Source organism: Acaromyces ingoldii (genome assembly GCF_003144295.1).
Source record: "Acaromyces ingoldii strain MCA 4198 unplaced genomic scaffold FA10scaffold_6, whole genome shotgun sequence".
NCBI classification, from domain to species: Eukaryota; Fungi; Basidiomycota; class Exobasidiomycetes; order Exobasidiales; family Cryptobasidiaceae; genus Acaromyces; species Acaromyces ingoldii.
This window is the reverse complement of record NW_020290252.1, coordinates 689,649-715,013: the sequence shown is the minus strand read 5'-3', so window position 1 is coordinate 715,013 and position 25,365 is coordinate 689,649. Positions and strand designations below refer to the sequence as shown.

The 25,365-nt window shown below is 58.8% G+C and overlaps 11 protein-coding genes across 11 annotated transcripts; 5 read left to right on the top strand and 6 right to left on the bottom strand.

Annotated features, from left to right (window-relative positions):
* Positions 1-1,217: 1,217 nt before the first annotated feature.
* On the bottom strand, positions 1,218-2,631 carry FA10DRAFT_281454 (acyltransferase-domain-containing protein). The gene is made up of 4 exons (XM_025523692.1): positions 2,346-2,631; positions 2,185-2,289; positions 1,843-2,126; positions 1,218-1,782 (listed from the first exon to the last, which is right to left on the bottom strand). The coding sequence occupies exons 1-4, from the start codon at positions 2,561-2,563 to the stop codon at positions 1,298-1,300; spliced, it is 1,092 nt and encodes a 363-aa protein (XP_025375145.1). The 5' UTR covers positions 2,564-2,631; the 3' UTR covers positions 1,218-1,297.
* A 970-nt stretch (positions 2,632-3,601) lies between these two features.
* Positions 3,602-5,429, top strand: FA10DRAFT_234097 (MATE efflux family protein; the record flags this gene model as incomplete). The annotated part of the gene is made up of 2 exons (XM_025518972.1): positions 3,602-4,663; positions 4,767-5,429. The coding sequence occupies 2 exons, from the start codon at positions 3,602-3,604 to the stop codon at positions 5,427-5,429; spliced, it is 1,725 nt and encodes a 574-aa protein (XP_025375144.1).
* Positions 5,430-5,503: 74 nt separating this feature from the next.
* On the bottom strand, positions 5,504-6,195 carry FA10DRAFT_269211 (hypothetical protein). Its single transcript, XM_025522667.1, has 3 exons — positions 5,998-6,195; positions 5,875-5,922; positions 5,504-5,789 (listed from the first exon to the last, which is right to left on the bottom strand). Exons 1-3 carry the CDS (start codon positions 6,043-6,045, stop codon positions 5,715-5,717), a joined length of 171 nt encoding a protein of 56 aa, XP_025375143.1. The 5' UTR covers positions 6,046-6,195; the 3' UTR covers positions 5,504-5,714.
* Positions 5,792-8,591, top strand: FA10DRAFT_180963 (hypothetical protein). The gene is made up of 5 exons (XM_025518295.1): positions 5,792-6,564; positions 6,633-7,179; positions 7,251-7,653; positions 7,714-7,883; positions 7,956-8,591. The coding sequence occupies exons 1-5, from the start codon at positions 6,154-6,156 to the stop codon at positions 8,459-8,461; spliced, it is 2,037 nt and encodes a 678-aa protein (XP_025375142.1). The 5' UTR covers positions 5,792-6,153; the 3' UTR covers positions 8,462-8,591.
* On the bottom strand, positions 8,469-10,685 carry FA10DRAFT_304010 (hypothetical protein; the record flags this gene model as incomplete). Its single annotated transcript, XM_025525305.1, has 1 exon — positions 8,469-10,685. The coding sequence occupies one exon, from the start codon at positions 10,683-10,685 to the stop codon at positions 8,721-8,723; it is 1,965 nt and encodes a 654-aa protein (XP_025375141.1). The 3' UTR covers positions 8,469-8,720.
* A 525-nt stretch (positions 10,686-11,210) lies between these two features.
* On the bottom strand, positions 11,211-11,843 carry FA10DRAFT_288638 (hypothetical protein; the record flags this gene model as incomplete). The annotated part of the gene is made up of 1 exon (XM_025524215.1): positions 11,211-11,843. The coding sequence occupies one exon, from the start codon at positions 11,841-11,843 to the stop codon at positions 11,211-11,213; it is 633 nt and encodes a 210-aa protein (XP_025375140.1).
* A 207-nt stretch (positions 11,844-12,050) lies between these two features.
* FA10DRAFT_288637 (hypothetical protein) lies at positions 12,051-12,449 on the bottom strand (the record flags this gene model as incomplete). Its single annotated transcript, XM_025524214.1, has 1 exon — positions 12,051-12,449. One exon carries the CDS (start codon positions 12,447-12,449, stop codon positions 12,051-12,053), a length of 399 nt encoding a protein of 132 aa, XP_025375139.1.
* A 656-nt stretch (positions 12,450-13,105) lies between these two features.
* Positions 13,106-13,931, top strand: FA10DRAFT_233603 (putative 1,4-benzoquinone reductase; the record flags this gene model as incomplete). Its single annotated transcript, XM_025518955.1, has 4 exons — positions 13,106-13,219; positions 13,280-13,344; positions 13,421-13,664; positions 13,737-13,931. The coding sequence occupies 4 exons, from the start codon at positions 13,106-13,108 to the stop codon at positions 13,929-13,931; spliced, it is 618 nt and encodes a 205-aa protein (XP_025375138.1).
* Positions 13,932-16,538: 2,607 nt separating this feature from the next.
* Positions 16,539-17,859, top strand: FA10DRAFT_262370 (hypothetical protein; the record flags this gene model as incomplete). The annotated part of the gene is made up of 4 exons (XM_025520118.1): positions 16,539-16,553; positions 16,586-16,632; positions 16,692-16,742; positions 16,887-17,859. The coding sequence occupies 4 exons, from the start codon at positions 16,539-16,541 to the stop codon at positions 17,857-17,859; spliced, it is 1,086 nt and encodes a 361-aa protein (XP_025375137.1).
* A 1,374-nt stretch (positions 17,860-19,233) lies between these two features.
* On the bottom strand, positions 19,234-21,248 carry FA10DRAFT_215120 (hypothetical protein; the record flags this gene model as incomplete). Its single annotated transcript, XM_025518483.1, has 2 exons — positions 19,234-20,889; positions 20,967-21,248. Coding segments are annotated over 2 exons (1,938 nt in total), but the record flags the coding sequence as incomplete, so codon positions are not given.
* Positions 21,249-23,507: 2,259 nt separating this feature from the next.
* FA10DRAFT_296811 (concanavalin A-like lectin/glucanase) lies at positions 23,508-24,964 on the top strand (the record flags this gene model as incomplete). The annotated part of the gene is made up of 3 exons (XM_025524504.1): positions 23,508-23,873; positions 23,950-24,400; positions 24,465-24,964. 3 exons carry the CDS (start codon positions 23,508-23,510, stop codon positions 24,962-24,964), a joined length of 1,317 nt encoding a protein of 438 aa, XP_025375135.1.
* Between the last annotated feature and the right edge of the window lie 401 nt (positions 24,965-25,365).

Below are 25,365 nucleotides of genomic sequence, written 5' to 3'. Positions count from 1 at the left end.
CGAGCTTATCGGCGGTCTACTCTTGCGCTCCTTTTTGCTATTCCGCCTGTCCTGGGCGCTGGAACAGCGCTGCTCTCTCATCGCATCGGGGCCTCGTTATGAGATAGCGAGGGAGTGGGGGACAATCGGGGGAGCGAGGAACGGGGGACCGCAAGGAGGAAAGAGATACAAAAAGTGGCGCGGCTTTCTTCCTCTCATGCGTCTGCATCTCTTTCTTCTTGGCCCGGACTAATGGGACGATCAGACGGACGCTTTGTCCGGGCGGAGGTTATATCATATACACCCTGGGAGCAGCCGTCTCGCCCCTCTCGCCGTCCAATCACGAGACGGTGATTGTGAATGGGCGCGCTTGCCTGTCCGTCTTCCCCGCAAAGCAGGTACAGTACAGTACAATGTGCATTATACGGCGCGCGACGGTGCATGAGCCGGTGGCTTCTCGCGGCGAGGAGGGTCTTGTGATTGCAACCCGTCACAGATAGGTCCCGCCAGTTGACTACCTGCGGGTGAGGCAAAGTGCGGATTCCCGCTTCATCCGAAAGGGCCGCACCCTGTGTCTGTCACGGAGCCTGCTTCCGCCCCTCACAACGAGTGCATATCGGGGAGATTGCACGCCAATACATTCTGAAACGGGTATCTGTTGAGGCGTACGTGAAGACGTGAGAGAAAGGTACCGCTCAACAGCGAGCAGTCCCACCTGACAACGATGTGGCTGGATCACCAGCCCTTCCGAAGAAACACGCTGCCATTTTGTGAGGCCCCTCGTCGCTCTCGCGGAGTCCTTATGTGCACGAGCATTCAGGGTGTCCACTGTGCGCTTGCATTTTGTCTCAATCACTTGAGCTGGTGTAGCGTCGAAGCTTCTTCATCTCTCCCTCTCTCTCTTCGGTGCAGTCAATCCCCCGTGGAGCTAACGAGACCCCTGACGGAGTTGTAGTCCAGGGCGCTCGGCGTGCCTGCAGTCGTTGACTGAGTTGAGGAAGTACAGTACTTCGGCCGAGCTGATGGAATGAAGAGAAAAAGGAGCGTTACAAGAGAAAGTAGTACGCGTCGCGCTCGGACCACCGGACGCATCGACGGTAGAAAAGGCACCGTACGTCGAACACCCACAGATCGAACCCGGCCTGGCTCGATTCCGCTCACCACTGGCCAGGAGCTCCAACTAAGACAGAAGCCTCAACATGGACCAGGCTCAGAACGAAGGACTCGCCTCTGTCACTGCACCTTCTCTATAGGATTACGACGATTGCATGTATGTACTGTAGATAAGAGAACAAAGTGAGAATAGGAATTGGGGGATCTACAACAGGCCTCTATTGCTCTCGTCCTCTTCGTCCATGAGCCTGTGTACCAAACCGAGAGGGACACCGCCGGCTTTCCTGGACTCAGCACCGAGCTTGACCAGGTGAGCACGGAGCTCGTTTGAGACGAGGCTGCGGGCATGCCTTGCAAACGACGAGTCGGCCCCGAGCTTCTCGATTGCGTGCGCTGATCGCGATTCAGCGAGTGGCACAGGCCACGGGACGCCGCCCGGAGGTGGTGCCAGCGGGGTCCTCTCCGGGAAGAGGCTCTCCGAGGGAAGGGGGTATGCATCGGAGAGGATGTCGAGATCGGAAACACACTCTTCGACCGACTTTTCATCCCCGCTCGTCGAGGATGACAGCGTATCGAGGAGGGGGTCGAGCGTGGCGTTGATCGGCTTGCCAATGTCGATGGTGATGTTGGCGCCCGGTCGAGGGAGCCATCGCGGATTTCCGCGCGGCTCAGGCATCATTGCGTCGAAGCCTGATGAAAATCGTCAGCTCACCCACTTTCCATCAAGCAAGAGATTGGAACGCGTCTCACCAGTGATCCAGATGGGCACGACCAGCGGAGCAAGAGCAGACTCGGCAGACCCGGCAGACTTGCTGAAAGCCGATCGGCCAGCCTCGAGGAGCATCCTGCCCACACCCCACTTGAAGCGCCTGCACCTCGACTTTCGGCTCATATTGACGTAGCCCTCGGGAAAGATGTGGACCCAGGCGCCAGCTTCGAGCAGGTCAATGCTCTTGTCGATTGATGGCTGGAACACGCCACGCCCCCGGTCCGTGCAGAGGACCTGCCCGGTGCGGAAGAAGTAGCCAAAGAGACTGCATGTGGAAAAGCGTCAGGATCACCGATTTAAAGAATATGAAAGGAGATACTCACGGGTTCGTGAACATGATGTCGCGTGCACCGAGCGTCCAGCGGGTCAGTGCGGGATCCTGGATCGTCTCGGGCGGCATACACCCAAACAGCGTCGGATCATCCATTCTGCCAGGATCTTCAGCTACCACCTCTGACTGGCTTCTCTGCAGTCTGTCACTCACACACTGATGTGATTCGCATACGTGAGTATCCCTCTCCCGCTCTTTAGTCTCTCCTCATCCCTCAAAATCCGCAAAAAGCCATCGAGGCCCCTGACCTTGACGCTGTTGCACCATCGGGACAGAAGAAGCCTGGAGGCGAGTCCCACGAAGCGCACCAGCGGGTGCGTGCGGGTCCCGAGCGGCGGCGCAGAGGGCAAATAGGTCTCCCATGGGGGCATCGCCTCCGTCCCTTTTTTCCCTTGACCGTTGCTTGCCTTGTCAAGTTAGTCGGAGCTCGTCTTTTGGCGCACCATTTCTTCTTCTTGGGTGCTTACCATCTGCCCGATTTTTTTCGACGGTTTCGGAAGTCGGATGTTTCGAAACACACCCAACACACGTGCACGCGTCCATCCAAGCCCAGGGACGGGCTGGGCGCGCGCACAGAGTCTTATGGCCTTGGCGCTTGCGCTTGCGCTTCAATTTTCCAATCTCTGGAAATTTTGATCTGAGAAAGAGAGAGAAAGAGAGCGACGAAGAGATAGAAGACAGCTGCTCGACGGTGACGTGACGCAGCCACAGCCATGAGCTTCCCTTCGCACTATGGCAGCTGTGAGTAGGCGTGGGGTGGTGGAGAGAGAGGAAGATGCTGATGCGGTTGTGACTACTCTGCAGCGCCGGCATCGTCGATGCAGCGCGACTATGCGATCCTCCAGGGCACCTCGTACCGACCCGCGCTCGAGGACGACCTCGTGTCGGAGCTCGTCGACGGCGACAGTGACAACGACAACGACGAGCAGAATTTGGCAGGACTAGATGAAAACGAAGACGGCGACGACGTGGAGCAGGGCCTGTCTGCGTCGGGCGCGCTCGAGAGCGACAACATGTCGCAACTGTCGATGCCCGAGGGCGCCACGTTCGGCGGCCTGTCGACGAGCTACGACCACCAGCAGTATGCGCGCGGGGGCACGCGGGTCATGGCCGCCGCCACATCGCCCGTGCTTTCGCCCAGCAACCGGCGGCGGAGCTGGGCGCGGCGGACGAGCCATGCGATGAGCACCGAGGAGCAGCAGCAGCACGGCGGCAAGTCGCACATCGGGCCCATCCCCTCGGCATACATCCTCGGTGGCCATCCTGCAGCGACGACGGCCGGCGATGCAGAGGCGAGAGCACAGTTCAGCGGTGGCGATGGCCAAGGCGTGGACCAAGGCGCGGACCACGTGGCAGCCTACCGTGACGGTCACAACGACAGCCACGACGACGACGACGACGCCACACCAATGCCGCGCCACCAGAGCGCAGGCTGGCTGACGCCGGCGGCGCACCACGAAGGCGCCTCCTCATCGTCGCCCTTGGCCGACGCCGCGCGCGAGACGAGCCCGCTGCTGCAGGCAGGCGCACACAGCGGCTACGGCGGCACCGCCACCGCCAGCATCAGCACGGGCGCCAGCACGGGCAATGGCCACCACAACCATACTGTGCACCGCAGGCCCAGCCTGGTCGGTGGAGCAGCCAGTGGCTGGGACCGCACGGCGCCCGGCCTGCCGGGCCAGGAGACGCTCGACGAGCTCGCCCACGAGGCCGCGCAGCAGCCGGGCCCGCGCCGCGAGCTGGCTGTGCTGCTCGCATACAGCGCACCCATCTGGGCCACACACGTGCTCGAGCTCTCGCTCAACGTCGTCAGTGTCTTTAGTCTTGGCCACCTGGGCACCACGGAGCTTGCCGCCGCGAGCCTGTCGTCGATGACGGCCAACGTCACCGGCTTCTCCGTCCTCAGCGGCTTCATCTCTGCCCTCGACTCGGTCCTGCCGGCCGCCTACTCGCACGCACCCAAGACCGTCGGCCTCTGGACGCAGCGTGCCGCCGTCATCTCGGCCGTGCTCCTCGTCCCCATCTCGGCCATCTGGCTCGCCTCGGAGCAGATCCTCGGCCTGCTGGGCCAGGAGGAGCAGGTCGCCGCCCTCGCCAGCCTCTACCTGCGCATCCTCGTCCTCGGCCTGCCCGGCTACGCGTGCTTTGAAATCTGCCGGCGCTACCTCCAGGCCCAGGGCCTCATGCATGCGCCCACCGTCGTCCTCTTTGTCGCCAGCCCGCTCAACGCCGTGCTCAACTACCTCCTCGTCTGGGGCCCACCCAGCGTCCGGCTCGGCTTCATTGGCGCACCCATCGCGTCGGTCGTCTCCACGTGGCTCATGGCCCTCCTCTGCCTGCTCCAGTGCTACGTCGCCCCGCGCATCGCCTGGGCCGGCTGGTCGCGCCGCGCATTCAGCGGCCTCTCGCCTCTGGTCAACCTCGGCCTCGCTGGCACGCTCGCCATCTGCTCCGAGTGGTGGTCGTGGGAGGTGTGTGCGCCGCTCTTGCCCTTCTGACGACTAAAAATTGCTCCTTTTTTTTTGGCCAATGCTGACACCTTTCTTCGACTTCATTTGTGTGTTTTCTCCCCAGATCGTCGGCCTCGTCACGACACGCCTTGGCACCGTCGCCCTCGCCGCCCAGTCGGTCCTCCTCGTCAGCTCCAGCATCACCTACCAGCTGCCCTTTGCCCTCTCCGTCGCCGCTGCCGTGCGCGTCGGCAACCACCTGGGCGCCGGCCAGGCCCACGCCGCCAACGTCGCTTCGAACATGTCGATGCTCCTCTCGCTCGCCTGCGGCGCCTTCAACTCGGCCCTCTTTCTCGCCTTTCGCAACCAGTGGGGCTACTGGTTCACCGAGGACCGTGCCGTGATTGACCTCGTGTATGCGATCCTGCCCCTCCTCGCCCTCTTCCAGGTCGCCGACGGCATCTGCGGCGTCGCCGGTGGTGTGCTCCGGGGCACCGGCCGCCAGGCCCAGGGTGCCGTCGCCAACCTGGTCGGCTACTACCTCATCGGGATCCCCCTCGGCTTCTTTCTCACCTTTGGGCCCTGGCAGTGGGGCCTCGCGGGGCTCTGGATCGGCCTCACCGTCGCCCTCCTCTTTGCCTCGCTCGCCATGGGCCTCGTCCTCGGCTGCACCGACTGGCGCTACGAGGTCCACAAGACATTTGTCCGCATGGGCGTCGACGACGATGGCCCCACGCCCAAGCCGGCCAGCAACCACGCACCTGCTGCTGCCCCTGCTGAGCCATGATATCTGATCTATACACACACACTCAAGTTCTTCCCATGCATGTACACCATCACTGCTGCTGCTGCTGCTGCCAGTCCCATCGAAGCAAGTCTCAATTCATTTAGAAATAGACATGGGTGGGTGGGTGTCTTGAAAAAAAAAGGGGAGGCCTCGAGTACCGTCACGAGAAAGCGCTTTATTGACAGGAAGCTTCAAGAACAAGTGGGGTTTGAAAGGGGGTTTGTCTTGATGGAGGGCGCCTTGGTGAGAGAGAAGCCTCTTCGATGCAGGCCTGGAGCAGGAAGCTCAGCACTGGCATGCCTTGCCCTCGCACGCGCATCCCTCGCCTGCGCCCTGGCACTTGCACGACGCAGCGTGGGCCTGTTGTCGACAGTGGTGGTCAGCCTGTGCACGCCACTTGCTTGCTTGCTTGGACGAGCGACTTGAGTCAGGTCAGTTACCTCACCTTGCGGGGGCAATTGGTGCAGCTGCACACGTCGCACGTGCACTTGCCCTGGGCAGCGAGAACCTCCGTCAGCTTATCGTGTACGCTGAAAAGAGGGGAGGGGAAGAGATGGGGAATGCTCACCTGGTTGCAGGTGGTGCAGTCTTGGGTGTTGGAGCAGGTGCAGGCCATCTTGTTTGCTTTCTTCTTGCGAGGAGGCTGTTTTAAGTTGGCTTGGCTTGGCTAGGCTTGACTAGGCTTGATGAGGAGACAGTGGCGGAGGTGGTGGGTGGGAGAGAGATGCTTCCTTTCCCCCTTGCTGGCACTATGCTATGCCCCCGGCTCTCTCTGCGCATAAAATGTCGCACGACACCCAAGGGAGAAGAGATGCCGGGCCCGTGCGCGCCACTTTTTTCCACGTGGACGAGAGCGCGAGGTGGAGTCGCGCTCTTCTCCGGTTGGAAGACAGGCTGGAAGACTGGGAACGAGGAACGGCCAGCAAAGGAGACGGACGCTACGAGACGATACAAAGAGGGACAGGGAGCGATGGCGGCGCCGGTGCTGCTGGAATGGATGGCCGTCGCCGCGCTCTTTGTGGCCGCGTGGACGCACGTCGTGGTGGCGCCCTACTCCAAGGTCGAGGAGAGCTTCTCGGTGCAGGCGGTCCACGACATGCTCGCGTACGGCCTCACGCCGGCCGGTCTCGCAGAGGTACGTCCATGTCTGATGTCTCTGTCGGGTTGTCTTTTTCGCCGACTGACCCGCTGCTGCCCCTTCAGTACGACCACCTGCATTTTCCCGGCGCCGTGCCGCGCTCGTTTGTGCCCCCGCTGTTCCTCTCGGCCCTCTGCTGGCCGCTCGTCTGGCTCGCACAGCCGCTCCTCCGCACCAGCGCCGACGTCCAGCTCCTCGTCCGGCTCGTGCTGGCGAGCCTGTATGCCGCCTCGCTCGTCTTCTTCTCGCGCTGCTGCTTCCCACGTCGCTCCGCCGCCGCCGCCGGCACGCGCGTCGCCTTTCTCGCCGTGTCGGCCGTCCAGTTCTGGCCCCTCTTTTGGGCCGGCCGGACGACACCAAACGGCCTCGCGCAGCCCGCCGTCGTCGTCGCCCTCGGCCTCTTCTTCCGTGGAGGAGGAAGGAAGGGCAGCACGCGCCTCACAGCGCTCGCCCTGCTCACAGCGACAGCCACCGTGGCGCGCCTCGAGCTCGTCGGCCTCGTGGTGCCCGTCGCCCTTCTTATTTGCTTCGTCAATGCTCGCCCTGACGCAGCGATGCGTGCGCTGGCCTCCGTCCTCGTCACCGGCTTCGTTTCTGGCCTTCTCTCTGCCGGTGCGTTTGCCATCCATCCCTGCCCACCGTGGGCCTCCCTTCCCATCGCTGACTGTCCCCGCCGCATACAGCGACGAGCATCGTCGTCGACACCTACTTCTGGCGCCGCTCCTACGCCCTCGCCGGCGCCTTCTCCATCGACGGCCAGCGGCGTGGCCCGTGCTGGCCCGAGCTCGAGGCCATCCTCTTCAACGTCGTCGAGGGCCGCTCGGCCGAGTGGGGCGCCGAGCCGCGCAGCTTCTACCTCGTCGCCGCCCTGCCCCGCCTCGTCTCGCTGCCCCTCGTGCCCCTGTTTCTCATCGCACTCGTCGGTGTGGCGGTGGATCGAGCAGGCAGAGACAGACAAGGCACTGCCCTGCTCCTTGCTGCGAGCCACATGGGCGTGCTGAGCCTCCTCGCCCACAAGGAGACGCGCTTCATCGCCTACCTCTCGCCGCTCCTCAACCTCGTCGTCGCCCGCGCTGCCTCTTCCCTGTGAGTTCTGCTCTTGTGCTCAGCCTGCCATGCACCTGCTCACATTCCCCTGTTCTCCAGATGGACGGGTCGCAAGACGGCACTGGCGCGCGTGCGCAGGGCCCTCGTCGTCGTCTCACTCGCCCTCGCCGCCGCCCACGCGGGCTTCGCGCTCTGGATCAGCGCCCAGAACTACCCCGGCGGCGCCGCGCTCGAGCTCCTACACAGCACCGTGCCCGCGCACGAAAATGGTGAGCATCTGCAGTCACTCGGTCTCATCTCGTCTCGTGATGGCACTTCAGCTGATGGTGGCGCATACATAGTCACGGTCCACATCGACGTGCTGCCGGCCATGACGGGCGTAACGCGCTTCCAGTCGCTCCACCTCGCGCGCCCGCCCTCGTCATTGTTAGTGATTTCGCACAGCCGTATCGAGGACCAGCAATGGCCTGCGTGGACGTACGACAAGACCGAGGACCTCGACGCGGGCGCGCCCCAGTGGGCCACCTACACCCACCTCGTCGCAGACCAGCCCTGCGCCGCGGTCAACAGCGCTCCTGGTGCCGCCGGACCCCATTTCGAGGCGCTGGTCGGCACAGGCCCCATTGAGGCATTTGAGCGACTCCAGCGACGCCGCCCGCGCGACATTCTCGCCGCCCTTCGCAGTGCCCTCGGCCAAGGGTCCTCATCGCCACCGCGAGCAGCAGCAGCAGCAGCAGCAGCAGCCGACGTGGTGGCCGCACTCAGCCCCGTCGTGATGCAGCGCAGCGAGGCCGTGTGGCTCTGCCAGCGGGCCACAGCACCGTCGTCAGAGCCACTAAACAGATAGATAGATTGGGGCGAAAGGGAACATTTGGTATTGCAGCAATTAGAATGTGTCTTTGTAAGGAAAACTGGGAAGGAAGCAGTAATGTGGGGGAAGCAGGGCCGATGAGTTTGAATGCGGGGCCAGAATTGACTGTGGATGACGATGACGACGATGACGATGATGACGAAGCTAAGTAGTGAAACGGGGAGTGGGATTTTGAATGCGACGAGAACGCGCTCGGGTCGATGGTAAGTAGGAAAATCGGGCACACAGGCGCACATCAGATCGCCCGCGGTGGCTTGCTCGACACCTTGAGGTTGCGGTAGCCCAGGTAGACGGCGAACCAGGCGGTGAGGGTAAAGATGACGCCGCAGGCAATGGCGGCATTGTAGAAGTCGCACCAGCCGTTGCCCGTGCCAGGCTTGCAGGCGCCCGCCTTGGGCTGGAAGGCAATCGCGACAATGGCCGCAGCGAGCCAGACAAGCGAAAGAACACAGTCCCAGATGAGGAGCAGCTTCGTCGTCGAGCGGGCCACGCGCCAGCGCTGCTGCATCTGCATGTTGCCCACGACGCCAAGGCCGTTTTTGCGACGCTTTTTACGACGCGCGTCGCCGGGCAGTCGCTCGCCGTGGTAGCCGCCGGCGTTGTCGTCGTCGTCCGACGAGTCATCGCCGCCGTGCCTGGACTTTTTCCCACCACCCAAGAGGGTCGGGTCGACGATGAGATTGACCGTGGGCGGCGCTTGCTGCTGCATCATCATCCGTCCCTTTTTACCCCCGGGCATCTTCTGCTTCTTGCCCGTCTGGCCCGCCGCCGAGAGCACGGGGATGACGAGCCCGCCAAGCGCACCGCCTGGCCCACCCGGCCCACCACCGGCGCCGGGCTTGACGAGGCGCCGCATCGGGTCGCAACAGCAGGGCCGGAACACATGCAGATAGACGAGGGCGACGAGCGTGATGGCGCTGGCGGCATAGACGACGTAGCTGGCAGCGCTGCCCCGCGTCGCCGGCACGTCGTTCTTGTCGGGCTTGATGAGGAGCGCGCCGCCGATGCCGCAGGCAAAGGCCGCCAGCGCGGCGAGGCCCATGAGCCAGCGGGCGCCAAGCATCCAGCGGGGCCGCTCGGTGACGAGCTTGCCGCGCGACGTGACGCTGCCCAGCGGCAGGTCTGCCTCGTCGTCGTCGTCGTCGTCGCTCCCGCCTGCCTCGCCGCCCCGCATCGTCCTGTCGTCGTCGTCATCGTCGTCGCCGCCGCCATGGCGGATCTTGGGCTTGCCAAACTCCTTTTCGAGCATGCGCATGCGCTCCTCCTTGACCGGATCGCTGATTCCCCCCGTGCGGCCGTAGATGTGGTGTTGTGCACCACCGCCGCCGCCGCCGGACCGCGTCATCGTCTCTGACTCCCAGCCCGTGCCCGAGCCTGGCCGGGGCGGGACGGTGGTGTAGGCGTGGCCGTCGGCCGAGAGGTGCCCGCCGTACCACGTCCGGCTCCACTGGGGAAAGTTGGGCAGCGCCTCGCCTGCACGGCCGTGGTGGTGATGGTGCGAGCTCGCCGGTGGTGCAGCGCCCGGATGGTGGTGCGGGGCCGAGACGCCAAAGTAGCTGGGCGCCTCCTCGCCCCTGTATCCACCACCCGCGCCACTGTAGGGGGTGCTCCCAGCGTGCGCGCCAGCAGCGCCAGCGGCCGTGTAGGGATCATAGGTGAGCGTGTGGCCCGACGAGACGACCGACGGCGGCGCGCCGGCGTACCAGTAGTGCTCCGCCTGGGCATCGGGCGCGTACATGTCCGGGTAGGCGCCAGGGGGCGACTGCAGCGACTGGCGCGGCGACGAGGCATAGCCGTAGCCGTACGGTTGGTGTGGATGTGGATGCGGATGCGGATGCGGATGCTGTGGCTGCGGTGTTTGGTGCTGGTAGGGCGGGTAGTCGGGCGGGGCCGAGAAGCGCTCGCTGCTGTACACGGACCCGACCTCGAACGAGTTGTTGGACCGGAGCGGCGGCGGCGAGCTGAACGACGTCCTCGGTGGTGGGTATGCCGGCTGTGCGCCTCGCCCGTACGACGCCCTCGATTGCGGCCGCGACGACTGGTGGACAAAGGCCGGCCGCGGGCTGCCGTACAGGTCCCTCTCCTCGTATTCGTCGTCCTCCTCGCCTCCTAACCCTCCTCCTAACCCCCCTCCTAGCCCCCCTGTCCCATCCCCCGGCTCGCCCCCGGCCGCACGCGAGTAGCACGGCTGCTGGTACATGTGCCTGTCCCTCGCTGCTTCGGTTTGTCCCTTCTCGTCTCGCCTCGTCTCGCCTCGCCTCGCCTCTTGCAGTCACTCGTGTCGTTAGCTATTGCTTATTCGTGTGTAGTCGTAAATAATCGTAATCGCACGCCTCGGTGCGCTACTGGTCGTAAGAACAGGGGATGGGGTATCTTGTCTTGGTCGTTCGTTTACTGTATCATGGCGGGAGGAGGGACGTCAAAGGGCATGGTCGGGAGGTCACGATGGGGAAGCGTGGCGCCGCTTCGGTGATGAGCGGACGGGGGCCCTCGATCAGGGGCCAGTCGCTCTCTCTCTCAGGCCCTTGGCGCGGAAACGCGCAGACACTCGCACGCACAAAGTAACAAAAAGAATACTAGTCGATTAGATTCAGTAGTAGTAAATCTTTGCCTTGTTTTGAAAGTTGCTCGCGCGCGAAACGCATCAACAAAACACCGCCCCCCCAAGGATGTGAGCTTGAAATAGAATTGTGCACGTGGGCCTCTGTAGCAGGAAAGTTGCCCTTCACCATGATGGGGTGCCCACGGCGTCGTTGAGACCCAGGTGATAGAGAAGCAAGTCGCCAGTAGGATGATTGCCTGTGCCTGAGGAGGGAGAGGGGACTGCCTGGGGTGTTGCACCGCCTCTGACTTGCTGCTCTTCTTGTTCTTCAGGTGACTGCAGACGAGGCTTCAGAGTCGGGTCCTGACGGCGGCGGCATTTGGAAGCAGTGACGGTCTCGTCTGACCCCCGTTGCGACTGCTGGTCCTCGACCCATGCACGCACGCTCTTCGCCCTTTCGCTTGTCCAGCTTGTTGCAGTTGTCCTTGCAGCAGCAGTCCTTGCCGCAGTGTGAGAAGCCGGGTCGCGTCCAGCGAGGAGCCACCAGAGCCAGCTGGAGTCGCCTCTCCTTCGTCGACGACGACTACGGCGCGTGCGTTCCTTTGCCTCTGTCTCGGCTCGTGGACTTGCGGTGCCTCGGTGCACGAGGTATGCGGCGGAGAGGGTGAGAGGTACCCGCCAGAGCACATCGTCGTAGCCGACCAGACCGTCGATGATGGCGTGCACGGCCCGCGGCTGCTGGATCGTCCGCCCCGCAACCAGTCGAAGCGTGCGGACTGCCACGGGATAGAGCGTCTGTGCCTGTATGATGTCCATTGCTCCCTTGTCTGCGACGTCTGTCGAGTCGTGTGGGAATGGCAATCGGTGCTTGTAAGTGTATCGCTCAAAGATGGGCGCACACATTGGCCTGGGGAACCAGCCATTGGATCACATCCGACACGACTCATTGCGAGGACAAAGGGTCGTGGCGTGTGCAAGTTTGAGAAGCGGCTGCGCATGGGGCGCGCCGACGTCCCTTTGTCTCTAGTACGCTAATGGCGGCGGCGACTGTGGCGGCTCCAGCTTGAGCTTGGTCTGCGGAGGCGAGGCAAAGTCCACCTGCATCGGCGTCGATGGGCATTCGGTCGGCGTCGTCACCGCCGACGAGGTGGGGGAGGAACACGAGGAGCTGTCTAGGCTCGGAGTCGACGAGGACGACGAGATGGCCGGCGACAAAGCCGGCGATGGCGAGGAGAGAAGCAGCGCGCGCCGCTGCTCCTGCTCCTGCTCCAGCCTCTCAAGGCTCGTTTGCTTCCATTCGAGGGCGAAGCTGACCCAGTCGATGGGTAGGGTGAGGATGAGGTCCACCGTGATATGACCGCCCTGGACCATTTCCAAGAGCGCTTTGGAGCCGGAGCGCAGCTGGGCTTTGTCGGAGAGCATCTTCCACCGTGCTTTCGAGGGTCGTTCTTCTTTCTTCTCAGCTCCCCCCTTCCACCCGTCCTGCTTCTTATATTGCCACATCACGGCTCGGGGCGTTAGCCCGCATGCATGGTTCTTCGCCTCTTGTCTCCTGCAGGCACAGGCAAGCTATCAATATTACTGCCTGTCATCAGGCGGGTCCATTCTAGACTACTGGCATGAATTAGGCTGCAAGTTTTCACACGGGGCCGCCTCACTCCTATTCCGCCCAGCTGCTCCCTAGGTTCGATAGCCAAGATGTCATGTAGCGGTGCCTAATGGCCCGAACAGCCGTCATGCGTGCCTGTCGCCCCAACCCAATTTGGCTCAGCCTCCTCGGCCGAAAAAAAGACTATCATCCACGTGCGTACCACGTGGGCTGTTTCCGTCCGAAGCCTCGGACTTAATCCCTCTCGCGCGAGAGCACTGGTTTAGAAGCGAAGGAAAATCCACAGAAAAATGGATATAGGATTGCGCACGGACCGTGACTGGCTGGGTCTCGGTCGCGGTTGCACTGCCAGCACGCCATTGGAAGGAGGAAGAACGAGAGTCCCTATAAGAACCGGCAGTTGCAACAGTACACGCTCCTCTCCTCCCAACCTCTCCAATCCGCCTCGCTCGAATCTCAGATCTCTAAAATGTCCGCAAAGATCGCCGTTATCACCTGGTCGCTCTACGGCCACGTCGCCGAGCTGGCCAACGATGCCATCGAGGGTGCCAAGGCCGCTGGTGCCGAGGTCAAGCAGTTCCAGGTGAGTGCGCCGGCATGTAAGAAGCGGAAAGCAGACTCGCGCTGACATTGGCGTCGACAGGTTGCCGAGACGCTGCCCAGCGAGGTGCTGACCAAGATGCACGCCCACAAGGCTGCCACCGATGCGTGAGTTTGCTGCTTCCCGGCGTGAGAGCGGACCGAGTTGCATCGGAAAGGCTGAACCCCTTCGCTTTCCAAAAAGGCTTCCCGTGATCAAGCCCGACGACCTCAAGGAGTTTGACGGCTTCATCCTCGCCTTCCCCACCCGGTACGGCCGCGCCCCGGCCCAGGTGAGCGCCTTCTTCGACCAGACCGGCGGCCTGTGGGCCACGGGCGCCCTCGTCGGCAAGTTCGGCTCCGTCATCACCAGCACCGCCTCGCAGCACGGTGGTCTCGAGACGACGGCCCTCACGACGATTCCCTGGTTTGTGCACCATGGCATCAACGTGAGTGTTCTCCATTTCGGTTCAAGTCTTTAGTCTATGTTTTACTGACCACATCTATCTCCCTACCACCAGTTTGTGCCCATCGGCTACCAGTTCCCCGAGCTGCAGGAGGTGCAGAAGATCCAGGGCTCGTCGGCCTACGGCGCCGGATCCGTCACCTCGGGCGACGGCAGCCTGCGGCCCACGGAGCAGGACAAGACCGTGGCAAAGGGCCAGGGCAAGCACTTTGCCAACGTCGTCGGCCAATTTGTCCGCGGCAAGCAGTAGACGCCTTGTGCTTCTCTCGCATGGTTGAAATATAGCATCGGTTTTCTGAGACTCTGCTCAGAAGAAGAACGAAATGGAAGTTTTGCTCTCCTGGAGGGCGTAATAAGGACATGACATCGTTAAGAAGGCAATCGACATGCACTAGAAACGCAAGGTGAGATTGAGGGTGTCGATAGGCGCGGTTCTAAGAGCGAGTGCCGGGCACTCATCGTAAACGACTATGTTCTCTGAAAGCCATTGAAAGGGGCGGACGTGTCGCTGGCAGGCGTGATCGGCAATACGATGAAAGGCGGAATTGTTCGAGCGTCAATTCTAGCCTCGACCAGGAATGGTGCGGCCCCAGCTGAATCTGGGACTTCTGGTGATCCCTTTTCCAGCAGCCTGCGGGGCCAATTTAGCCGTCGGCACCCTTCATCACGGTAACTTCAGGAAGCGACTTCTCGATTGAGAAATGAGCATGTACCCTCGAGGTTGCAGGAGTCGAGTGGATCGAGGGCTCGGGCTACCGGGCGTCGGCCGAAAGGATTCAGGCCTTCAAAAACGCACCTCGATGTTCTGCTTCTTTCCGGTTTGCATTGGCATTACTACATCTGCGCTTGCATTCTTCTCTGCACCGAAAAGATAGACTCCTTGCTTCCTGTGGCTGGCTCGTAGCCAAGGACCGAGGAGGTGTCTCTCGGGCTCAATCCACCCAAGAGCATGTCGTCACGACGACGAAACCATCTATTCGTGCGCCAAAACGCCTTCTGCCACCAATCAATCTCACGCAAAACTGTCACTTGTCCACAGGTCAGGGCCTAGTAACACTGTACTGTACAGTACAATACATGGGATTGTCCACAGGTCAGGGCCTAGTAACACTGTACTGTACAGTACAATACATGGGAACTGATAAGATGCCAGCGGCTGGAAGACGTTCGTCCACAGACCTTTTCAAGTGGATTGAGACTCTGCCAAGTCTTGCGGACCCGATGTGGGAAAAGCTTTAGAGAACCTAGGATTAACACTCCGTTTCTTTTCGTGGCTTTCGCACGCATGTCCGTCGGTCTCGCCACAATTTCTTTCCCGCAAGCTTTTCTCGGGGAGTCCCAAGTTCACAGGTCGTCGGAATGCTTCGGCCTTGCAAAGGGCATGTTGTCCATTCTCAGCTTTGAGAATCGCCCTTCGCACCGGTCCTGTTTCACGGCAGAAACATAGCACCGCGTTCTCTCAGAGAGCGTGTGTGCTGCGATACATGGATCACGAGTGTCCAGGAATCGCTTGCGGTTGGTATGGGCAGTTCGCGCGACAAAGCGTCCTCGGTCCCTGAAAGACTTTGTCCATGGAGCGCACTATAAGCCTTGATTAAAGCCCAACTCAAGTTCGGGACACATCTTGATAGGCATCACACGATTGATATTTGTGGCGTTCTTCCACAGGAGTTCTTCTGAGACATTCGTCGCTGTACCTGCAAGCATCAAGATTTGTCCTCCGGAGAAGGGGTAAGCGTGCGGTTGCTATGGTATTGCATAGCTTGTGGAAGGGAAAATCTGACCTGTGAGTCGAGGAGAGCGCGGAATCGTGATTCTGGGCCTCACACGACCAAAGAGAGTCTCCTGGCTCATCTTCCGCTGCTGTCCTCCCGTCAGGCCCTAAATATCGCTGCCACCTTCTTCTCCGCACGTGTGCCTTCCTAGTTTTGCAATGGATATACCCTAGCCCGGAGTCACCCTTATCTGTGCTCAAACGCGAACGGACGAGAGGTCAGTCTAGCGACCGACACACCGAGGAGCACCATGCAAAGCTGCATTCCCGCCGCGGTCGGAGAGGGACCGAAAAGAAGTGGCCTGGCCTGGCCTCGACCTTGACGAGTTAGTTTTTCAATTGAAAGAAAGCATTCGGGTGCAGAAACAAATTAGTATTAGGAACCAAAAAAAAACGTCTTCTATTCTGTTTACTTCTATTTGTATTTGCTTCGGGAATGGCGTTGGACCTCTTTCTGGGTGCGGCGACACACGTTGACAGACACGGTCCCCCGCCACCGACAACAGCTCGACGTCTGGAGAAAAAAAGAAATATTGTTCCGTCTTGCTGCTGTGTCCGGGACGTTCTCAACTCAATTACGGGACATTTCGCCTGATACACTCCCGCGTCTGATCGAGCACTGCAGCGTGACCCTCACACGAAATCAAGCCACCTAAACCGATTCCCATCTCAGATTTTCCTCCATCGTCTCTTCATCCCGGGGACAAGTCTCATTTTCGCAGATTGATCCAAACTATGTACCCTTTTTGGCAAGAAGTAAACAACAGCGAGTGGATGAGGATAAGACATTATATGAACGAGATTCGCACACTCTCACTTGCAACTTTTCCATTTCGCGCCCCAGATCCATGCAACCGATACGTTTCCAGCCCTCTCCGCAACAGCGGAATGCCAGCGCGTACCACCCCTGGTCTCCATCGCCCTCTTTGTCCTTCTCTACGTCGTCGAGATCTTTGATTGGAGGCGAAAAAGAGGAAAGGATGCTTGCGACGTCACTTCCTTCGAATCAGAAGCCTTTGCAGCGCACCTCGCCAAGCCCACTGATGAGAATGAAGCAGCAACCGCCAGCACATCCTTCACAACATGTCCGAGGCGACAGTAGCGAAAGCGGTTGGTCTAACCACTCACAGTGGTCTGGCGAAGCGGAAGATCGCTCCAAGTCTTCTTCGCCTGCTAGGTGTGTTTGCTGGTCGCAATGGGTCCTTTAACACCAGTATTGGCTGACTAACCATCCAGAAGACGGAGATCCGTCATGGCGTGCAGAGAGTGTAGGATGCGCAAAGTGAGGTGCGACAGTACCCGTCCATCATGCACAAGATGCAAGAAGTCTGGAGCGCACTGCATCTTTGAGCAAATTAGCGAGCGAGTACCATTAACCTCCATTTTCGATCAACAAGAATGAAGTGGGCTGACTAGCGACGAAATTTGCAGGGAGGAGAGCAAAGCGGTTCGGCAGAAGAGGCGAAAACGGGCGTGGACGATGGGTCAGGGAGAAGAACGCGACTACCAACAGGGCTCTTTCCCTTCTTCTTCGAGAGCCGGCAGAGTCGAGCACATGATACCGTCAACGAGCAGCATACTTAGTCCAACTCAACACCTTCCGCATATCAGACACGCACCTCACAGCAGCTGGCCTGGTGTTGAACATCTGAGTCGTCCATCGTACTCGTCCTCGCCTTCTTCCTGGTCCCTTCCGACGCAATCGTCGGTGCCCCGACCAAACGAGGCGATGAGACCATTAGACACGAGATCCGAACCCAGTGTCGAGTGTGAGATGCCCATCATCACGGTCATCTGTGATGGGGACATGCGATGCCACTTGGTGAGCGAAGAGTGTCGTACCCTTCTCGGTTTTGTACCAGAAGCTATTACGTCTCTCTATGACATTGTTCATGCTGGCGAGTCGTCTGTTCTGGCCCGCATCTGTCTCGACCTCCTCCCTCCGTCGACACCCATGAGCCCGTCATCGGCAGGACCGATGTCTAGGAGCAGAGGTTCGAGGCAACATCCGCTGATGCTTCTCCAACCCGTGCCTCATACGTCCTTTCCACGAGCCATTAACGTCCGTCTCCGGCTACGAAACGGCACGTACGACTACTACTCCGTCCAGGCTCACTTGGGCGGAGGAGGTGCGCTTTTCAGCCAAGTACAGCACCAGCAAACTGCACCGCAGGACCACATCATCATCGTCAGCCTACTCAAGCAGGGTCAGGCCACACAATTCGATCACGTCTTCCCGCAAGCGCTTATGCAAATTGGCAAGCTTCCTCCTCCCACTCTCGAGCACCTCCTGCATCGATTCGACGGCGGACGGTTTACCACGACGTCCGTCTTCGCATTTGTCCAGGGTGTGACTGCGTCGACCACTCCTCCCATCCAAACACACAAACTTGTACAACATTAATTGCACCACCACCTATCGATAATCAAGGGTTCGCATTACAGCGTGCGCTTACAATTTGTGGCTTTCAAGTGATATCAAAATTTGACAGCCCTAATTGTATTTGTGTCAGAGAGGGAAAGCCTTTTTCTACTGCTGTGGCTAGCGTCCCGATTAAAGATTGACTGCCGCTTCCCGCCGTCGACTTTTTCTCTTCCCTGTCAAACTTTTCTCCCCGCGACGAATTTTTGGGTGAGACCCAATCCTGGGTGCTTGTATGGTAGTTTCTAGACCGTCTGCAGATCATATGCACGTTCCTTCTCCTTCCCGAGACATACATTTTTTTTTGGGTGTTGACAAACAGATGTTGCATTCCGGGACGCGCTAGAAGGGGGTTGCACCCAGACGCATAGATGTAAAGTCCGGCGAGATGCAGTAGTGGCGGGACGCACAGACCGGGAGTCACAGCGCGCCAAGACCAAAGGCCTGGATTACTTGACTTGAGAGCCAGCACATCGTGGGAAACGTGGAAAAGCACCTCGAAATCTATCTGTGCCTGAGAGACGTTTCTCCGGCCAAAGTTCGGTCTGCTCATTGCGAATCGCTCGGGAGGGTCAGGGCTATCGCTGCTGCAACTTGCTCCGGTTGTCACAATCTTCCCGTGGCCATGGCGGCTTTGCCCAGAGAGCGTAAAGATAACGTATGGCTCTTGTTCAGAGAACGGTATGCGAAACTTGTTCGCCAAAAAAAATGAAAAAATGCTGGAGGTTCTCTAATCAATTAAATCAGCCGAACGAGCCAAGTCGTTGGAAACGAATGCGAGTAAAAGTGATGTCCAAAGACTGCTCACGGCTCGGTATGTTATTGAACATCTATTGTGTGTCTGAGAGAATGTGTTTGTCTGTGTGACCAATGACTAGTAGTAAACAAAGAAAAGCCCAAGAGGAAAAAGAAAGGCAATGAGAGGCAAAAATAGACAGGCAAGGTGTAATGAATGTAGAGAGAGAAAAAGAAGATGCAAAAGCTCTAATAAGTCGAGTGCATCAGCTTCGAAGACGTCGCGGTTGACGCTGTGTTTCTCCAGCCTGGCGTGGCGGTAAAGTAAGAGTTGCTCGGCATCTTTGGCAACCATGGCACTTCCGACTCGAGCCCTGCCGCTGGCGTTCGCGGAGAAGAGATGCTGTAGGGCGTCGCCGCACCATGGGCGGGCGAGTAAGGATCCAGCGGTGTGGCACCGATGACCGAGGAAGGCGATGAGTGGCTTCCGCCAAAGGTGGAGCTCTCTGCGTAGAGTCGCGAGCTGCTCTTCTTCGAGCCGACGGCAGCGCCGTTGGCAGCGTAGAAGAAGTCCTGGCTGACGGCCATCTTCTGCGCCTGGGCCGGCTTGGCGTAGTAGCGTGGCATGAACTTGTGGAGAATACCGGGGTCGAGAAGGATGGGGAAGAGGAAGTGCATGACGATGGCCAGGAAGAGTGGGAAGAGGACTGTGAAGCCTTCAATGCGCCACGTCATTGGAAGCAGCGGGCTCATGCCGATGGAAATGGCAACGAGAAGCACGCCCATGACCAGGTAGCAATGCCAGAAGCGACGGATGACCTGGCCGATCGAAGTCTGCTGGTAGTCCTTGCTGGTGGCGCCCCAGGTCATGTTGACAGAGAAGAAGTAGGCGAGGACGGAGCACGAGACGTGGTAGGCGATGCCGGAGAAGAAGACGATGATGGCGGGGAGATGCTGGAGACCGTCCCAGGCGGAGCTGAAGAAGCCCTTGTGGCCACTCCGGGCGCGGCAGAAGATGAGACCGAGGGCACCAGCGAAGTTGAAGACGACGACGACGGCAATCCAGGTGTCGAACACGGGCTTGAAGGACGAGTCCAGGGTCGGCCAGAAGAGTCCCTGTGCCACCGTCATGCCGATGGTAATGGGGAGGGAGACGGCGATGGCAAAGTACGACGAGAGGTAGGAGAGAGCAGAAGCCTTGGACGAAGCGTGGACCTTTCGGCTGAAGAGGAAGCGCCAGAAGAGGGGTGCAATGGGGCCCATGAACCACTTGTAGAAGGGGTTGAAAACGATCTCGCATGCGCCGAAGGCGTATTTCTGCCAGCGCGCCTTTTCGTCGTCGGGGTTCAGCGAGACACCTTCTTTGAACTCTTGGTTCGAGTAGGTGGCCCAGCGAACGCAGTAGCCGGCCATCTGGAGCCTCATGGCGAGTTCGTAGTCTTCGGAAACGTGCTTGGAGGAGAAGATGGATCGCTCACCCTGGTCGTCGACCTTGCCTTGGCACTGCTGCAGCGCGGTCCAGCGCAAAAAGACGTTGTGACCCATGAGCGGCGCCGTGCCGCCGTTTGCGCAAACCCAGGAGATGCTGAAGTTGGTGAAGACACCGACGAAGTAGCCCATGAGGCGCTCAAAGTAGTGGTGCTGCACAAAGGTAACGCCGGAGCAGTGCTGCAGCGCGGCGACATCGGGGGAACGCTCCATCTCGTTGGCTGCATCGATGAGGCAGTCGGCGGGCACACGGGTGTCCGAGTCAATGAGCAGGACGTAGTCTCCCATGCGAATGTCGCCGCTGGCCCAAGCGTCACCGTTGTGACTTGCCAGAACCTGTTCCAAAGCCTGCGAGTAGACCTGCGACACATCCAAGCTTGGGTTCTGCTCGAAGATTTGGGCCATCGCTGTCTCAACTTCGAGGGACAAGGTGTACGTGTAGTTGAGGTTGGAAGCCTTCTTGAAGCGACCCCTGCGCTCGTATCCGTTTGCACCGTTGGCAGGACGGGCGACCCAGCTGCATCCCATGGCGTTGTAGAACCGGATCCTCTCCTCTGCGTCGCTCTGATCGAGGAGACGGAGACCATCTTCGGAGATGACGATGTTGGCCGTGCCTCCCCTTTGACGGTAAGCCTCGACGGCATCGCGAACGCTGTTCAGACTGGGTCCCAGGACGGTCTGAAGACCTTCTTTGTAGCAGGGCATGTGGATGGTGAAGTGGGGCAGGGCGTGGTCCGCTGGCAGAGGCTTGCTCTTTTGGCTGCTGTAGAACAGAGAGTTGCGGTGCATCTGGGGTAAAAAAGGGAAGTGCGTATCGGTCAGCTTCATGTTTTCCCTCTTTCGCCCACTGCCAGAGATGTGCCCACCTGAGAGATTGGGAAGCAGACCTGGGCAATGATCAGAATGACGTGCTCGCAGAAGAACTGGGAGACGAAGAAGCGAGGAAGGGTTGCGACAAGGAGAACGAGGCGCATGTAGTTGAAGTCCGCCAAGGTGTTGAGGACAATGTCTCGTGCAAAGAGAGACATGATGACCATGTTGATGGCCAAGGCCAGACCGCTGAGCATCGAAGAGGTGTAGAATGTGGTCCTTCCTTCTTCGAGGATCGTCTCTCCCGTCTCGGTGTCCTCCAAAACGACGGCTGCCGGCTCGTTGGCCCGCAGCTTTTCAGCCTCTTCTTTCTCCTCATCGGCCAGCTCTTCCAGTTCCACTTCCTTGCTCTTCTCGGTCCGGGGAAGTGAATCGAGCCACTGGAGCTGCTGAGCATCAGGCTTGAAGTCGTCTTGCTTGCGGAAGGCGACCTCTTTGACTGACGGTGTACGCGAGTGTTGAACAGACTGCGACTGGACGCGCGACATGCTCGTCTGGTGGCTCTGCTGGCTGTGTTGATGCTGGTGGTGGATGTGCTGACTCCTGGGAGGTGTGTTCTGTTGTTCTGCGAAGCGAGATGTGGGCAGCGATGCCATTGAGGACCGGAAGAGCACGCTGACCAAGGCGGTGTCGAGCTGCTGGGCGAGCTTCATGGCCTCTGTCGGCCCGCCGTATGATACTGCAACGTCGGCGTTTCTCAGGAGGAAACAGCCCGAATGCAGCATCAGGCACGAAGCCTCCGACAGGTCAAAGACGATAGGGATCTGCTCTCCCGTTTCAAGAGCGATGCTCTTCTCCAGGGGAAACCGACGGAGGAGCATGCCAACACTCGATGGCTTGCTGACGATGGCGACCTTGAGAGAATAGGATACGAGGAGCGCGCGTCAGCGTCTTTATCCAGTGACTTTCCAGTGACAAATTCTGCTCACACTAGCTTCGAGCTCCTCGAGGGTGGCAGAAAGCCCGCTGTAGCCCCGGTTGGGAGGGTAGACGAGCGTCTCTTTAGCGCCATCGGTCAGGCGCATGACGACTGCCTCGGCCTCCTCGTCTTCCTGAAGCCACTCTTGACGGAGTCCGGTGCGATAGATGTGCTGAACCAACAGCCTGGCAGCTTCCCGTTGGAAGGCGGGAGCCACCTTCGGCATGGCCATTGACGAGTCTGTACCGTTGGCGCATGACGAAATGGACGAAGATGAGGTGGGGTTGGTAAAGATCATGGCGCTGTTGAGAGCCCCTTCGCCGTGAATGCTCGGGGGAACAGAGTGAAGGCCTTCTTCCGAAGGGCCCGAATATGTCATGGAGAAAGGTGCAAGCCGGCCTTGAGGGGTGTTGTGGTGCTTGCGATGGCGAAGGAGGAGGACCTAAAGAAAGAAAAGGGGAGCGAGGGCCTGGTTTCTCGCATTCGAGGAAGACCTTTTAACTTAACATGGACGCAGCGTAGTATCGACAGCCCCTTCCCGTGGCTTATCCTGCCTCTCGCCTCAACGTGCCAACTAAGATAAACTTGCTCTCTTGGAGATACATTGAGGCCTGTGAGAGCCTAGGTGTGGTTCCAGTCTTCGCGGCCTTGCAATCGGCGAAGCCACACTTCCATGCTCCCGCTCCTTGTCGGGCAACCGGGCCCAAAATTCATTAAAAGCCACGCATACACCCAAAAATTTCAGAGCTCTTCTTATCTTCGCGTGGTTGTATTACTCATTTTAGACCAAGCTTCCCTTTCTACAATCCTGTACTGTACAGTGCTTATTTTCGGAGATGCGGGAGCGGGACGAGCTAGCTGCAATCTTGACAAACAAACGGAGCAAGCTTCGTTGCCCTGCCACCCAGATTCGGTCCCTCTTAATTATTTTCACACACCTCCCGAGTTCCCGCCTGCACATAGCTGTGCATCTGTTATCGTTGACTTTTGCTACGGCATCTGCTTGAACAAATTTTGCTCACCCTTCAAACTGATTCTAGCTATAATTGAATTAAAGACCCGCATTGTACTGTGCTGTAGTTCTCTGAAGAAGTGATCCCGCTCTCTGGAACAGTTTTACATTTGCTACTCCGCTTACGTTCTAGTATTAGAGAACGTCGATCCTTGGTCAGTCGGGTTGGCAGAGGCCGAAAGTGAGCGATGACCAGTTGCAATGGCGGTGGTCCAGACCATGGCAATCCTTCCCTTGGCCCGTGTTTCAGCTAAGCAAACGAAATGTACGGGACATCCCGAACCCGATATTGCTAACACTGTTCGTGAGACTCTTCCTGCAGAGGCGCATGTACTGTACGCTCGAACAACAGCTCGGTCGTATCTCTGCCTTGCTTTTATGGCCAACTGGTTCGCGCTGTCAAGCCACACAAACCCAAAGTCGATTTCTCTTGTCACGACAGTCTTCTGATAAAAGTAGCGCTTCTGATAAAAGTAGCGTGCGTGGCTCTCTCGACACGCACTTGCACCGGACACCCCTCCGTCAATACACCACCACAACTTTGACCGTTTCTCTTTCACTTGACAAGATCAGCGCAAGGGAAGTAACGTGCATCGCGCCGTAACAATGGAGCATATGCAACAGCTTCGTCAGCGTCCAGCCACCGGCGCTGGCCAATTCCGATCCACGAAGCTCGCTGCCGACGAAGCCGAGCCGACGCTCCAGTGGACCCGAAGCAAAGATGGCAAGAGGTCGCTCCGCAAGAGCTACCTGATGGTCCTCTTGGGCATCTTCAGCGGCTTGGCTCTTGGACTCATTCGGATGGGCTTGTCAATCTACGACCATTTCAGTTCGCAAGCCAACTACTGCCTTGTTTTTGAAGACAACTTCGATGGGCCGCTCAACACTTCGCTCTGGAATCACGAGGTCTCGGTCGGAGGCTTCGGAAACGGCGAGTTCGAATGGACCACGTCATCGTCCAACAACTCTTATGTGAGTTTCTGGTCTGTCTCTTGGAAAGAGAAGGAGAGGAGTCTGATCTGGTGGAGGCCATCCCATGTCCTTGCAGACCGAAGATGGGTATCTCTACATCACCCCAACATTGACTTCGGACGTGATCGGTCAGGCCAACGTCATTGACGGGTACACCGTCAACTTGACTGCCGATGGCACCTGTACTACCCCGGAGTCAAAGTGGACGAAGATCGACAAGAAGGTGCCTATGCAAGTGGCCATCAACAGTACCCACACCAACTGCGTGGCAAAAAGCAACGCGACATTGGGAACCGTAATTCCGCCGATCCAGAGTGCACGTCTCAACACAAACGGAACAGCAAGCATCAGGTACGGAAAAGTCGAATTCCGCATCAAAATTCCCAAGGGAGACTACCTCTGGCCTGCAGTGTGGATGATGCCCGAGGACAACGTCTATGGCGACTGGCCCCGCAGCGGCGAGATTGACATCTTCGAGGCAAAGGGCAATGCACCAAAGTTCCGCGACGACAACAACTGCAATGCCGGTGAGTAGTGTCTTTCCCTCATCCTCCTTCCTTTCGCTGGCTGACCCGTGCGGTACTACAAAAGCGTCGAGCACATTGCACGTCGGCTTCGACAAAACAACAAACCTGGTCAACAAGTTCCTCAAGTATCGAAACTTGTGGCGCAACTGGTTCAACGAAGAGTTCCACACTTTTGGCATGGAATGGAGCGAGCACGGTATCTGGACGTGGGAGGGAACGCCCAACCGAAGGATCATGGATGCCAAGTTCAAGAAGCCCTTCAGCGCCCTCATCAAGCCGCAGTACGACGAGCACGGTGTCCTCATCCCTGGCGCGGACCCGTGGACCATCTCCAACAACACCAACGCCCCCTTCGACCAGCGCTTCTTCCTCATCGTCAATCTGGCTGTTGGCGGCACGGGTGGCTACTTCCTGCATAACGACCCAATCTGGTCCAACGCTGAACCGAATGCAGCGGGCACCTTCTGGAAGCTCAGGGACCAGACCTGGCTCCCAACCTGGTCGGAGGACAAGAAAGAGAGGAGCCTCAAACTTGATTACATCAAGATGTGGCAGCGTTGCTGATTGTTTTGTCTGGTTGCGGTTTCCTACTCCTTCAATAGTGTACAATACAATAGAACCTACTCTTACGCATGAAATGAGCTTCTTACCCTCCGTCTTCCTCATCTCGACTCCGGAATTTGGTAGTGAGTAGAGTGTAGAATATTGAGCTAAGAGCCGATGCTTTTTGAGGCCGTGTGTCTGCTCTCGTGACATTTAGCAATGTCCTTCATAACATGAATGTACTGTACCATCAACAGTATTTGTTCGAGGTCACGCTGAGACTTATGGTAACCCGAAAGAATCATCGTGACGAGAGAATCCCATTGTGTCAGAGAAGAGAAGTGTGCTAGGTACAAGAGGCTCAAGAAAACAACAAGGAATGAAAAAGTGGCCTTGGCCGTCTAAGGATGAAAAGGTAGCTT